Source organism: Cupressus sempervirens, chromosome 6 (genome assembly GCF_028749045.1).
Source record: "Cupressus sempervirens isolate cs-2001-9-10 chromosome 6, ASM2874904v1, whole genome shotgun sequence".
In the NCBI taxonomy this organism is placed as follows: Eukaryota; Viridiplantae; Streptophyta; class Pinopsida; order Cupressales; family Cupressaceae; genus Cupressus; species Cupressus sempervirens.
The window spans coordinates 98,921,070-98,937,475 of NC_143123.1; the positions used below are offsets into that span (position 1 = coordinate 98,921,070).

Consider the following 16,406-nt stretch of genomic DNA (forward strand, 5'->3'; position numbering starts at 1 on the left):
TTTTAAGTTATCCACAAAAAACATATATTGCGGATTGCATTATTGCTTTTCTATGCCATTTGAGTTGTACGAAAAATGTTAAATTATGGGTTTTATTCTGAACTTATGACTGATTATATAGCTCTCTTCTGCATTGTTCGTTTTTGTCCATATTATATTGATGCAATGTGATTCAATAGGCTCCAAGGACTTAAACAAAATCACCAATTCCATTAATTTCTATGTATATTTTTTGTGATTTGTTTGTCTTATGGAAACCTCTTCTTTCTTTGCTTATGCGAAATGATACAATATGAGCTTGAATCATACATTTTTCATTTCTCCTTTCTTGTATCCTATTATGCTTATTTTGTTTTGCTAAAGTAACTTATTAAATTGACACCTCAGGTTAGGCTGCATTTGCTGACTGCAGTTACAAAGTGTTTTTTCAAGAGGCCTCCAGAGACCCAGAAGGCTTTAGGTGCTGCACTGGCTGCTGGCTTGGCTGATGCACATCAGGTATTTCACCTCTCAGCTTATTTCAATATTATGTGTTACTTGTGGCCAGTATTTTTTTAACGAGTATACCAAATATCATGAAATTTTCTATTATAGTTTCAGAGAATGGACAAGATACATGTATAAATTGGACAATTTATGAAATGAGACTTTAAATATTTGCATGTAGAAAGGAATAGTTTTTAGTAATTGGAAAGATGTTGATACTAATGCTATAATCATTCTTACAACTTTTTTTAAATCATGCATTAAGATTTTTTTATCAACACACTAAAGGGATTTTTGATGTTATTAGAGAATGATAAACACTTAAAGCTTGAATATTAATATCCATGTACCTATTTGTAGAATGCAAAATTTTAAAGTAGTATAAATGCAGGAGAAATAATCTTTGATTTGCTCAGAGAAAACTACGAATTTCATTTTGCCTTGAATAGCTGTTTAACTCTTTAGCACTTCTACTTTGACAATTTTTTAACGTGACATTATCTTCTGCATTTGAACAGAATTGTGTAGATTTTTTAAAGTCAACAGGATAAACCATTCAAATGATAGATTGGATGAATAAGGATCAATATTATCATCTGAGAGAGTGGCAGGGGGCAGGATGGGCTTGGATTTCTCGTTTCAATATTATGCACCTTATGTGTATCCCTATCTGTGAACTCTGGATCTCTTGCTTAAGAGATTTTGCACTGATCAAGTTTCATAATATTCTGTTATCATTCAACAAGCTTTGTTTTTCTTTGTTTTTTACTATATTGTATGATAGTTGACAAAAAAGTGCAATATAACAGCTATGCCCTACATCAAATTATAAATGATATATATCTCTGGTCCCATTATTAGCTGCCTGTACCATACAAAATCAGGGGCTTCCATCTGAAGCAGCAGTTATAATATCAGACTAAAATTAATTTTACCCAATTTTTTATATGTAAAGCAAAAAGAACAGACTAATCAGAAACAAACTTTATTTGAACTAAGTTCCTATTCTGAAGCTCAATTATGCCACAAAATATACAGGTTTACTTGGAATTTCTAGGACACAGTATGTCATATATATATATATATATATATCTATCTATCTTGACTTTCATGTTATTTATGCTTGTGGTTTGATTAATTTGTAATGCATCTAACTGTATGTCTACAGCATGCTGCATTTTTCTAAACCTTTCTATTAATACTCATATTTTTTGCAGGATGTGCATGATAGGGCTTTATTTTACTACAGGCTTTTGCAACATGATGTGAGTGTTGCAGAACGTGTAATAAATCCTCCTAAACAAGCTGTCTCAGTCTTTGCTGATACGCAGAGCAGTGAAGTCAAGGACCGCATTTTTGATGAATTTAATAGCCTTTCTGTCATTTATCAAGAGGTGATCTTTTGAGCATCTAACTTTTCTATTTTCTCTATCCTTAATGTTTTCTGGCGGATGCATAGTGGTTTTTCTTCCCAGCATTCACTTGTTTTGTTTATGCATGTCTTGTAAATTTTGAGTATCAGTTGTTGTATCTTCATGCTAATTTTCCCTATAATAATGCGTAAGGCCATGTTTTGTATCTGTTGGGAAAAACCTATCCCTACAAATACAGACCACAGATTGAATGCTTTCAAGTTTTAATCTCTGTTTTGTTTCTTGGAAATACTTAGTTTGTAGCTTTTGTGTGAAAATTATTCTTTGTATTTTAATGAATATGGACAGTTTATAGCTTTTGTGTGAAAATTATTTCTTTGTATTTTAATGAATACGGGCACAGGTAAAAGTAGCTTTTTAAACCACTACCCAGCAAGATACGAGCTTGGTGTATAAGCCCACAAAGGGTTTGCAAAGAGATTGTTATCCATCTGCTTTATGTACTGTTCGATGAAGTAAAGTTATTAACCTTCCAGCCACCGGATTGAAATTGTGTCTCCTCTATCCTTCAAGCACACACACACTTCCCATCAATTTCGCTTAGGCTGTACAGAGAATGCTCCTTGTAAGTCCCTTTTGTAGCATCCTATTTATTTATTGTTTTAATTTTGCTAGTTTAGTGCTTAATTGTTTTGTCCATATAGGACTTAAAGGTTGACCTGAAATATATATATATATATATATATATATATATATATATATATATATATATATATATATATATATATATATATAACTATTCAACTCTTCTTCCCTATCAATTCTCATCCTTCTCATTTACCTTCTCTCTCAAGAAATGATACTTGATTGAAATATGCTTTGTCTTTGAATATAACATGATTCTTTGAAATATTTATGGTACTTGACAAAACCACAATGAATAGTAATTGGTTCATCATAGATGACTTTGATATCCTTTAGCATTTGCTTCATCCAAATAACTTGCGTATAGTTCATTGCAGCAACAACATATTCAACTTCGGCAACACTATATGCATGAAGAATGCTCCTCACTAATGCTCTTTCTTTCATGAATATTTCCTGCCCAATCGGCAACACTATATGCATGAAGTGTAAAATCATCATCTCTATCAAACTATAATCCATCTGTTCCTTTTTGCCATCTGAATATTCTTTTACTGGCAGAAACATGTGATTCCTTTGGTTTAGCTTGAGATCTAGCAACAATTCCAACTGCATTAGGTATGTCAGGGCTTGTATGAATTAGGTATTGGAATTCACCAATCAATAGAGGAGTGGATGCTTGATTATCTATTTCATTTGTATGCCTTGGACATCACCAGCAATGTGGAATACAAGCAGAACTATGCAATTGTTGCCTTTCTCTAGCTTGATTAGAACCTCTGTAATACATTCTTAGTACAATTTTTAAGTTCAGTGCTTCCGGTTTATGTTTTAAGGGTATTGGGAGATATAAATTGTAAGGTCTCTGTAATTGTTGGTTTATTAAAATTTAATAGAAATAAACTGCATCTATTTTGTTATCTTCAACTTGGGAGCAGAGAATTTGCATATTTTGCAGGTCTGGAGCAGTTGAAATGAAATGACATTCTCTCTCAGAATGTGTGACATACAACGACATCCAATCTCTCTGATGTCATCTTGATGGCGGACAACATGCATAGTTTATATGAAGGGGATAAGATAAAGCAGACTGCTGGTTTTTTGGTTAAGATACATACCAAAATATTAGAAATGGAAAGGAATTCAGACATTATCTAGTGCAGTTGTTCTTTGGTCCCTTAGACTGCTATGGTCTCATGGACATCATTAAAAAGCATTCATTCATTCAAGTTTTGATGTCTTTTTTATTTCTAGCTGGCTAGTTTCTAAGGCCCTACTATTCGGCATGGTTCATCGGAAACTGTAGTTCCGATTCTGGCATGTAGTAGAGATGCATGCAGGATTAGAATCATTCCTTGATCTTGTCATCTCGCTTTGATAGGTAAACCTATCTGCCTGTCCATAGATATGATGATCCCAGTGTCTCGTCTGATAGTGACCAAGAGAAGAATACATATAGTATAAAAGCTACTTGTTGATGGGTAGAGGGACAAAGCTTGTATTGATGTGAACCTAATTCACATTTGGAGAACATGGCAAGGTTTCCCATATGTAAATTATAAACGTAATTGAGAAGCCTGACCTGATGTTGCTGTTATATGGATATCCTGTGATTGAGTGCATACTCACTCAGATATCTGCCTAGAAGTTCCTATTTCTGACAATAAAAATATGTTTTTAAGAATAAACAATGATGCAAAGTTCCCATTCATGGGTATGAAAATTTGTAAAGTTGAAGGAATTTGTGTCCTTTGCATATTCAATTCCTTACATAATCTGTCACTTTCTATATTGTCATAACTTACAGCTTAATAATTAGATATTAGTCATTGATTTTGGATCAACTGTTAATATTGGAGACCTTTAGTACTCCTGAGTCCTGTCTATATCCAAATAATAAACAGGAGCATTACAATTTTACAATATTACACATGTTTCAACATATATGTGAAACGATTTACTAAAATTTGGTGTTGTGCTCAAGGCACATGGTAACAGGGAAATCATAGACAAGTTCTCTACCTATTGAGAGAACTGTATGCATTCTATGCCATATGGTACTGACATTTTGGCGGTCTACTCATAGGATGTTTGGCCAGCCATATGTTTTTTCTTAAATGTGTCTAAACCATCGTACGATCATGAAATGTTATGCATTACCACTACATGCTCATAGCAATTAAGCAGACTAGATTCACACTAAATGTCTCATTGATGTCTCTTTTCATGTATCATTTCAGATCAAGTGGCCTAGCAAGTCAGTGATTATTAAGGCATTCTACCTGCATATTTGCAAGATGAATTTTGAATTTTTTTGGGGGGAACGTCTAAATAATATGTATATATAGTTTAATCTTGGGGAAGTGTTAATACTTTATGCTAGAGGTCAAATAAAAGGCCTTCTCATGAGTATGATTATCATGCTGTACATGCTCATTTTGCCCTTAACAAATCCTGAAGTTATGACCATCTTTCTGTTTAGCATATTATCCATCTTTGTACACCGTGAGTAGATTTGGAATCACTTGATCATAGAAAATTGCATGAGAAATTGCTATATGGATTTTTCTGGTATGCATTTAATGTCCACTCTATGGTTAGCTTGGGAACCTGGGACATTACCTTGAATTCTCTCTGCTCACTGTAATTCACATTAATTGATCCCCTTGTAATTGAAGTATGATGGTGCTTTTCCGAGAATAAGATATCTGTATATATTTAACAGAATAGTTTATCAATAGTACTGTTCTCTCAAATTTGATGATTAAATATGGATTAAGGGAGTCAATTCCATTAATGTTCCACTTTTTCCTATACCCTCCTATAACCTTCTGACAAAGCTATATGCCAACAGTAATGATTATAGAAATTTGTCACCTTGACTAGTCATAAATGACTAATCCCTAACCTTGGTGATCTCTTCTACATAAAAAATGGAATTATATTAAGAACTGCTGTACTGTCAGACATGCACAGACACTGGACGGCAGAAGTGATAGTGTCGACAGTGGAAACTGAATGTATCAGCTAAGGATGTCAATTTGAATATATATATATATATATATATATATATATATATATATATATATATATTCCTAAAAGATGCTGTTTAGATGGTGACAAATGCTATGGATCAGATCTTAAAATATTTGATTGCATATGATTGACTAAATAAGTTATGTTAGCAGGAAAGTTATATTAGATAGGAGGATTTTCTCTTTGCTGGCCTGAATACCAAGGCAAGGGAAACATTGTTTTCCACAATTGCCTGCCCTTTTGAGCTTTATCTTTCACTTTATTTAGCCTGCAACCAATCTATATGGTGTTAGATGGACTAACCTTAAGGATGGGATGTACCCCTAAAATTTTATGGCTGGAGTGGTGGAAGTTCTCACATAGTAAAGAGTCGGGTAAGAACTGGCTATGGCAAAATTCCATTCTCTAGAATAGTGGATTCTTGTTGAGAATAGAATTCTCTAATATAGTATAATATAGAATAGCAATTCTAATCTATCTAATCTGTTCAAGTACTAGAACCACTATAATAGTACTCAATTCAACTTATTGTTATCGACAACTTATCACCAAGGGCAAAAAAAGATATCAATAAATATTAGAGATAAGTTTGGAACTTATTGAAAAATAATCCGGAACTTAAAAAATTTCTTAAATTTAATTGGAAATGCATTGCAAAATTCAGTAAGGAGATGCCTCTAATGAGTCAATAAATGAGTAAACAAAACAAACTAGCTGATCTAGGTATTTATAAAGGCAAATAATATACAAAATCGCATCCTCATGTGGAATGTTGATGGTTCCTAGTCATAGTTTGATAGTTTGAACTCTAAAGCAAACTAGAAATGGCAAATTGTCTTTGTAAAACTATAAGCAAATACAAGTGTCAATTACAATATCAAAATAGGCTACATCTACCTTTTCCCCATCCCAACATCTCTAGTAAAAACTATTGGAGTGGGAGGGAGTCTAGCCCTACAAGACTGTTGTGGTTGTGGCTGTGGCTGTGACTATGATTGGACCTCCATCCAGGATGTACATGGTGTTGACACTGATGATGCCTTCTCATCATCTCTATCCTCCTCCCTCTTAGTGTCCTCATTGATGTCATCCAATCCCCCTAAAAATCCACCCTCCTCCATAGCTTGCCTCTTCAAATGACAGTTCTCATCCTCTGTGAACAATGGAGGCTACTCCTGTAATGTCTAATCAAAGTAGAGATCTATGTCATCCAAATCAAGTGGACCAACTACCACTAACTCTACCTTTCTTATGCTCAACTTTAGGTTATAATGTACATAAACGAGGTCATTGAGGCATCTCTATGCTAACTTGTTCCTCTTTTTCGTGTGAATGGCCTCAAATAAGCTCCAGTTACACTCACAATTGGATGAGCTACATGGCTAACATAAGATGTGAAGGGTAAGTTTAAAATGATAAGTACAATGCTTAATTTCCTCAAAAAAGACATCAAGGTAAAAGTCCTAAAAACATTCCCACCTAACAGGTGGACTCATTACAACTTATTAGGAATATTTTTACAAAGCACATTGAACAAACAACCAACTAACCTAGTCGACAACCAGACTTGCATAAGCTCGAAGTTGTGACTACATGCTCGGGTCTCCAAAAAGACGGCTCCTTAGGAGTTCCAAATTTGTCATTCCTATCACTCCTGAACTATGGTCTCTAATATTTTAAAATTTCTACTTGATTTGACATTGTCATTACTACAAAAATCCCTCATGGTGTCGTCCTAAGTACATTAACCACTAGAGGAAATGAAAACTTCATAATTTGAGCATTTATGCCTCCAACTAGTACAATTCAAAATTTCAAACGAAACACCATGAACAATAAAGCAAAAAACTCACGAGGCTACCTTTGTAGGCTTTGACCAGCAATTTTCTCTGCCTCCAACAAAATTTCTGTTTACATTTTGTTTTTGTTTTCTTTAAACATTTTGACATTTAAAAAAAAAAAACTAAACACAAGGACAAACTGCCTCACCCATGTCCCTTGGTAGATCTTCATGGTCTTCTCTTTGAGCACAGGGGGGATAAAACCTCAAATTCTCTCATTCATCAATGCATTAATTTTTCATTCGAGCCATCACTCATCTTCCCTCTGCCTGTGAGGGTCTTGGGCTCGAGCTTGCAAGCTATGAACAATGGCTTTTTCATCCGCATGGCTCCAATGCACCCCTTTTTGCATTGTCTTCACATCTTCATCAAGTACATGCATCATAATCAACATTTTTAGCATGTACCACACTTCCCGTGCTTGTTTAAACATTTCAAGCCTTTGGTCTTCCATAAACCTCCACACAAAGGGAACAAAATTTGTTCCTTCAAATCGATCAATCCCCAATTTCTTCTCTCCAATCTATAATCCCACTTTTGGAGTGGGGAAGTGAAGGATTTCCTCCATTACAATCCTTGACTTGGCTGGAACCAATTTGGTCATTACATACCTAACCCTTGCTTTATTCTCTCCAAGGTGATGAGCCTAGGCCACAATCATGGAGTACACATCTATCTTTGTGCGATGCCTGTTGGTAACCTCAAAAAACATTTCCTCCACCACCCTTTTCACAATATCTGAAAGAAATTCATGCTTGAAGGTGAACATATCAGTCAATCTTTGTTTTGTGGCTTAACCATAAAATGGATTTTTCTGGTTCGCTTCCGTTATAGAAAAGGAAGTTATCATCGTTCTTTTTTTTTTTTTAGACCCAAAAACACCTACCTCTGTCTTGAAGAATGAACGACTTGATAAGCTAAGCAATGGAGAAAAGAGCTGTCGACTTCATTATGAATTGATAAAACATCCTGTCATCTCATTTAATGAGGCTTGCATTGCTAAATGTACTCACTGTCCCTTGCTGGAAACAATTACTGTTATCTTTAAAAACAAATGAATTCAATTTAATTTGTAATGGTTGAAGATTGGCCAACATCAAACACCATTGACATTCAATCTAAAGTTCACAAGGAACTTTTAAAAAGGTTGCACACTGGCCAACTAATAACTTGTGGAGGGTCCATCTCGTGTAGGTAATACTAACTCTATAAAATCATCTATCACCACTTTGTTGATGTTCAAATTCAGGGCCCAATTGGACATTCGATCAACTTTCTGATTGCCTAACCTCCTGATGTGTGTAACTTTAAAGTCTTCCAGAGTGGAGAGTTCTTGTCTGATGTTAAGAATGTGGTTTTGAAGATGCCAAGCATACATTGAGCCTTTTACAACTGTGTTGATTATAATGAGGGAATCCACTTCTACATGTAGCTTAGTTACCCCCAGTTTCTTGGAAGCTCTAATGACTAAAAGGGTTGCTTCTACTTTAGCTACATTATTTGTATTGTCCCTTAATCTTTTACCACCAAGCACAATTAAGTCTCCCAAGGCATCTCTAATGATAAATCCTGCTCTCAAGGGTCTTGGGTTACCCTTCGAGGCCCCATCAAAGTTGCATTTCCACCATCCCCTAAGAGGATTTTCCCAAACAATAGCCTCCTTAGGGCCATCAACAGAAGTAAGAGTAATGTTATTGAGCCCATTCACAGGCTGGTGAAAACATATTTTAGTAACTTAGTTTTTATCTACTTATCATGCATGCAAAAGACACCAAAAATTCCAAATATTGTACGGGGTGGGGTTTGACTATTTATTCCTCTTCTTGCCAAGTGTGAGGAGAAAAGCTTTCTCGTTGCATTTTGATACACATCCATCTCAACCACAATGAGGTCTCTCACGTCAATCTCTGGTAACATCCGCTGCATGCAGTCAATGAAGCCCTCCATGACCTCTACATTGGGATCCCTAAAGGATGGAGCAAAGCAAAAACAAGGGTTGAGAAAGTGTCCCACTGCATGGATGGGTTGGTGGAGTCAATTGTTCCACCTCCTATCAATAATTTTCCATACGGGGTCAAATTTTAGGTTGTATCCCTTGTAGTAATATTTTTACAGCCTCTTTAGCCCTATTCATGGTCTCATAAAGATACACCATTGGAGTTTGCTCCCCATCTACCAAGCAGAGAACTTTAACCAAGGACTCTGTCACCTACAATTGAAAAGTAGAAAAATATTATCATTAATTAGAGATGACAGTTGAAATTAATAATAAAATACTTGATTTTTTTTTTGATAGGTAACATTTTTGATTTTGTATTAATATTAAAAAGAGGAACTACAAATATTTCCATATGCAAAGTTTGGCCAAAGTCCTTACAAACTTATATCTACCCAACCCCAAGGCCATACATATCGTTTGAACAAAAATCGGGCATTAACACCTTGCAATAAACACTAACCGTCCAAACCCACATAACCATCGAAAAGTAAACATTCAGGTGCCCAATGAGCTGACACCTTCCACCTCCACCAGCCACCTGTGGCTAATCTTTGAGCCAACGAGCCTCCTCCTTTCGTGTGAAGGTTGGAGAGGATTGATCATTCGGCACAGACCTCAGCCTTGGCTTCCCATGCGGAATGACATCTTGGTGACGCTTGCCGCTGCTTGCTCCCGCCTCTTTAGTCAAGGAAACATCCACCCACATGCCTTTTACTATAGATTCTCCCCCTTTTGATTCTTCCTCACAATCTGTTGTCGTAGGGGCTGTCCTGGAGCTAACACACTCTTGTGCGGTGTTTCCTTCTTGAATCCACGCCTATCCTCAACCAACACCCTAATCCTCGCCTGTGGGAAGTCTACTATCTTCCTCCATCCTTTCTTTGCCTGTGGGCTGTGCAGCCCTTTTGGGCTTGCCGAAGACCAGACGACCAGGGGTTGTACAAAAGTCTCTCCACCTCCAATCAATCTGCATGGATCTTGTCCCATCTCTAAGCCTACACCCAACACAGCATATTCCATAATCTCTTCCAACACCTGCAGTCATTGTGGGTTGACACAAGCTGCCACAACCCTGCATACTTCCTCCTTGGATTCGCCCACCACTAGTGCTAGCGCCACGAAATGTGAAGCCACGCCCAGATTAGAGCGTTGCTTCCAGTAAGAGTCCAAGTACTCCACTCCGTACATCTGCTGTATGCCCTCCAAAAATTCTAGATCATAAGTTTGCATTTGGTTCTTCGATCCTAGTGCAAAATTTGCCTCCATTTCTATTTTAAAACTCTGCGGATTGCCCAATCTTTCCTCCTTAAATTCACTTTGCTTCAAACAATTTGGAAGCGAGCTCATGTCGGGGTGTGAATAAATTATTTCATAATCTGATACACGTTGTAGATTGTGATCTCATGAATGCCATCAAGGGGATGGAATCATGATGACAGTTGTACTCCCTAAATGATTAGCAAGAATGCTTTTTTGGCCTCTTCATTGTAACTTCCTCTCGTTAATCTAATTCGAGAAGTCTAAGTTCATATATTTCATTCTGGATCCCCAAAGTTGCATTCGGGCCCATATTGGCTAGCTTGTGCACCACCCTATTTGCTTCTCAGTAAACATGAGAAACCTTAAAATCTTCAAACTCCATTAACAAGCATCTGATCTGTTGAATGTATTTGTCGAGTTGCCATGCTTACAACTTCCCTTTCTTTATTCCATTAGTGATTATCTTCGAGTCCCCTTCAAGATGGACTCTTCGGATACCCAAATTAGCCCCTAATACTAGAGCCTCTTTTGCTACAACACATTCTGCCACATTATTCGTGTCATCGCTTAGTTGTTTGGCCACAAAAGCAAGAGTGTTGCCCTTATGATCTCTCGCTACACAACCACACCCAGAGACCCCCAGATTTCCCCTGGCAGCCCTGTCAAAGTTTATTTTAACCCATCCTTCCTCTAGTGGTGTCCAAAATACCTTATCCCTTTTTAGATTAGGATTAGCCCTACCAAGCCCATTAACGGTCTAAAAAAAGGAAATGATTATTGAATACAACAAAATTAAATATTAAACTTTTGAAGTTTCCAAATTTTTTTCACAATATATGTAGTGCCATAAAAAATGTGGGTGTAAAAAATGATGTATGCAACACTCTGTCCATCAGGCTTCTTTGAATAGTTTAAGTCTAGCCATTGTTTTTTTTGATCGATTGAGTCTAGCCATTGTTGACTTACAAATAATTGGTTCAAAGGATTCAAATAACTAATAACACTCTGCAATGTTAAGAAAATCGTTGCAAACCTTGTGGCAGCAGGTTTAACCAACCCCTCCACATTGGTAAATACTCCCATCAAGTGGAAAACCCAAGGGTGATTGGAGATATATTTTGTTACCTTTCTTGCATCCTCTAAATCCAGTCTCACCCAATCTAATTTTCCCATGTCCTCGAAAAGCAGGTCAAGGATATGTGATGCACAAGGAGACCAATAAAGTGTGCTATACTTATCTTGGAGGATCCTACCCATTGCCACATGCGCCACTGCATTGTCGATTATTATTTGCACCACATTCCTCCATCACAACTTGCTCTAACATTAGAACCAAAGTTTCAGCTATCTTTATCTTATTCGAGGCATCCAAGTATTGCAAAAAGACCACTTGATTCTTGCAAGAAACCAAAAAATTGATGATGGTACGATTTCATCTATTTGTCCATCCATCCGAAAATATAGTGCAGCCAAGTTGTTCCCATTGTAATCATCTTTGGCCCTAGAAACATCTTTGAGCAACCTACAAGAACGAAATAAAATTAAGTACACAATTTTGATTTAAAAAAAAAAAAAAAACTTTTATTAAACAAAATTAATTGTAAAATTGTAAAACATTTTAAAAATACAGCAAGTGAACTAAGCTCCCACTAAGTTTTTAAGAGTAGGCGCCTTGTAGCCCTTTCCCGCCACAATAATTCGTGTCACAAAATTCAGCCAATGGGTACTACCTACAAACATTGAATGAGATGTTAAAAAATAGAAAATCAACAGATTGAATGCCAACTAGCCGACACACATCATTGTTCCACCAAGTACCCTTTAGTGATGGTTGTGCTCCAAGAGTGTTTTTGTGCACAAAAAAACCATCTATAGAAGATGCGCTTGTCGGTGGTCTACTAGAACCAATGAAAGTGGAAGCCATGGGGATAGTAGATTTGCGGATCCATGGGCCACGGTAAAAGCCCACTATTTCCCTCAAGTGCTTCTTCTTCTTCATCAAGGTTGGATTGAATACCTAGTCACAAACCACATTATTTCATTATGAAATGATCATTGTTTTAGCAAAATCTAGATTCTAAACAAATGATCGTGATTGTAAAATAATAAATGATTCTTTAAAAGGAGATAGTGTAAGTTTTGAGATACCTTGCAAGGCAGAAATGACTGCCCTCATGGTCAATTTTGCACTTTCCTTTTGCAACATTTTCTCTTCTTGGGTACAGAGCAAGGTGTTCATCTCTCTTTATTTCATTCGTGGTGAATAGACTATTCCTCCAAGGTGGTATTTCAAACGTGATTTGCCTCCACTAATAACTTTTTCACATTTTATGCATATAATAGTATTATAGTTGAGTCCTTCAAAAGCATATTTCCATGCCTTGTCTCTACCCCTCTAGGGCACATTCCTACATATCCTGATGGATATGCATCTCTTGGGGCATTGACAAACTCAGTTGTAGAGGCATAATTTGCCATTTTGATGAAGAATTAACCTACACATGTTACATACAAAATGAAGGCATAAATTTAAAAATTTAATAAAGAAATTTAGAAACAAACTAAGTTAGGTTAAAACTTTAGATAAGTTTAAACATAGCTGAAACTTGAAAGAAAAAAACACAAAAAACTAAAAATTGTGACGTTATGAAACTTTTAAGAAAAAGATGATTTCTTTTGAGAAAACTGTGAAAAATATGCAAAATTTGCTAAAATTTGGTGTAAGATCTTATTCATTACCTTTTAAAAGAAGTTAGAGTAGATTGGAAATGGTATTAAATGCATTTAATACAAGACAAAATGGTTTTAAAATAAAAGAGAGAATCTTGAAAACTTGTGAATCTGAATTTGCTTGAAAAATCTCTTCGAATCTGCTCCAAATCCACAAAAAATCGATCTAGAAGGCTGTAAATGGTCTTTCTCCTTCATAACTTTTCTACCCTCTCTAAATTTGCTTTGCCAATGGAAAAAAAGGAATATGGCCTCTTGCTGGGCTGCCACAGTCCATTTGACTCGTGAGGGTCTTTTCTATTTTGGCTAGAAAGTTTCTAAGTTATCGTTGATATATAGGCGAATTCTTAGTGATAAGTTGCAAATTATCTGGGCAATAAGTTGAAGGGTTCTGGGTAATATCTTTATGCATGTTCTAACAAAGCCGAACTTCTTGTGATAAGATAACTTATCATCGAGAAGTCGCTGATAGTTGATCTATGATAGTACTAGTTTTACTTTCTCACTAACGGATATGCCTCTGGTAGATAGCCCTACTTTTCTAAAGGGACGACCTGTGCCTTAGCTAATGAATCTACTGCTCGCTTTGATGTTGGTGGATTGGAAGTCAAACAAAGGGATGCTCCTTTCATGCTATCAACAAGCTCTAGGACTGGTGCATGAAGAATTCTTCAAACCATTTTTCATTAAACATTAGCATAACATAAGCACTAGGGGATCTTGGGATATCGGGACAGGTTTTCAGGATGGGGATAAAAAACACTTCAATTTGGGGATGGCGGGGGTACTTTGTTGGGGGAGGAGGGGGGCAGGCGGCTGTAATATACTATACATATGGTACTTGAAATGCTAGTTATGAAATGATGTATAATAGTATAAGAACAAATAAATTGTAATAACGACTACTTGAACATAGTAAAATTTCAATATGAATATCAAATATATCATAAAGATGATTACAATGAGCAACATGATATTGTAACAAGTACAAAATCATGTACATACTTTCATTAATATGTATATGTAGTGTGTGTGTAGAGTGGATGGATGGCATGGCATGAAGCAATGGTAGGGGGACTTGGGGGATGTCTAGTTCCTGACGAGGGGACATTCTCAACTTGAGAGTGTTAGTGGGTGTGGGAAGGTGGGTTGGGGGGTTGCAGTGGGAGACAAGTCCCCGTGTTACACTATTAAACATGAAAAAGAACTGATCTTTAAACCAAATTTTCATCGATTATTGATAATCAGTAATACCTTGTTTTTACCTTAATTCGTCTTGTAATATCATTTTTACTAAGAGAGAGAACACGAAATAAGTACCGCCCAATTATCTTATTCTAAGAATTTACCATGACCCTGAAATGAGTAGAATCTTTTGGATAATACGCAAAATAGAATTAAATCTTTTCTAATTTTTAGGAATTGTTAAAAACATTATTTTCCTTTTTGAGCTATCAGTCATGTTCAGTTTCTAAAGTAAGGCCTTCTACCTTCTCCCTTAAATATCAAGCAATGGGAGGATAAGACCCTTAATAAAGTGATAACCCTCAATATTCAGTCTGGGGGACTATTAAAATGTTATCCCTTATCCGCTTGACCTTTATTGAGCGAATCCGAACCTTACACCTACCATACTACCATCATCCAGCCACCATGTTTGAGTCTTGATTATTGCTGTTAGAATAATCATGTATTGCTTCCCCCCAGCTAGAAGGGTTGTTCTCCAAGCTAAGATAATGTTACCTGGGGGTGGGGGATGGAAGTAGGCATACGATAAAGTAGTTGCCTGTCCTCTCATGTAGTCGGGATAGAGAACTACTTCTCTTGCTCCTGACCATCTCCTCCGACACCCTCTCTCTATGTTGAACTCAATTGTCTCCCTTATTTGCTTCCTTGGTAGTAGGTTAAGTACTGCCCAAGGATCCAGAGAAGTTATCTACCTAACTAACATGAGAATGACAGACTACCCAAGCAAGCTGGAAATCAATATGCTATTAATGCAACCTACATGGATATCCAAATACACCACTTCTTATGTTAGATTTGGTCAACCTTGTTGATATGCAATGTTTATTGTATTTGATGCTCCACAATAAGTAAAATGCAATGATGGTGTCCATTTGATAGATCATTCGATAGATGTGTCTATATATATTGCTGTTTATATATGTTAGTATCACGTGTTCGATGTTTTGCCATCCATTATATCAAAGGAAACGGTAATCACATAAGGTTATCTTCCTCTCGTCCAAGGGATGTTCCTTTTTCCTTCCATCATATTCGATGGTTAGATTTCATGGTATTTGTTTTTTTTCTTTCTTACAAGTATTTCCATCTGAGTATGTGAAGTGCCCCATGGCAACTAGATTTAACTCTTGTAAATATGCGATGGAAGTGTAACATGCTAAAAATTAACTAATAAAAGTAATCTAGTTTCTGATGTACTTGTTCCATTTCAGAGTTGTAAGTGAACAGCTATATATATATATATATATATATATATATTTGAAATGAGCATGGCATAATAATTATAACACTTAATCTAAACTTAATGAATTTAGGTATATAAAAAAACAAACTAACAATTAACAGGATCTACTAAATAAGAAAACTGAATACAACTTATAACTAAGCACTTCTTGTTTTAACATTTGAAAATAACTTACAACAAACTAATTAGATTACTCACATAATATGAAAAGAGGTTGAGCTTGGTTGAAAGGGTTTTGCATGTTCGATGAGTCCAAATCTCTGACTGGTGTCTTGAACAGAGGAGGGAAAAGGCATCACAGTGGTGTTTAACCACCCAACCATGGATCGTCTTCAATTCCCCTAGGTTCCTTCGAGATCCAAAGTAGGCCCAGCCCTCCATGAGGGATTGTTGATGATCAAGTCAAGGCTCCTAGGAATCCGGTGTGGAATTCATCTACCGTATGTTGGACAAACCCTATAGCATTCTGCTACTCTGGTTTGACCTCTGACATGAATGTATCCGGTGAATCCCATTTGGACTGCCAATAACTCATACCTTGGCCA

At 36.2% G+C, this 16,406-nt stretch overlaps 1 protein-coding gene across 2 annotated transcripts in view; it reads left to right on the forward strand.

Moving 5' to 3' along the window:
• The window catches only part of LOC149551417 (adaptin family protein), a 123,665-nt gene that overhangs the window by 72,242 nt on the left and 35,017 nt on the right, over nucleotides 1-16,406 (forward strand). For both annotated transcript variants that reach the window (XM_089786926.1, XM_089786927.1), the window contains 2 exons: nucleotides 388-498; nucleotides 1,704-1,880. In XM_089786926.1, coding sequence (XP_089643052.1) covers nucleotides 388-498; nucleotides 1,704-1,880 — 288 coding nt within the window. The remainder of the gene's footprint in view (nucleotides 1-387; nucleotides 499-1,703; nucleotides 1,881-16,406) is intronic.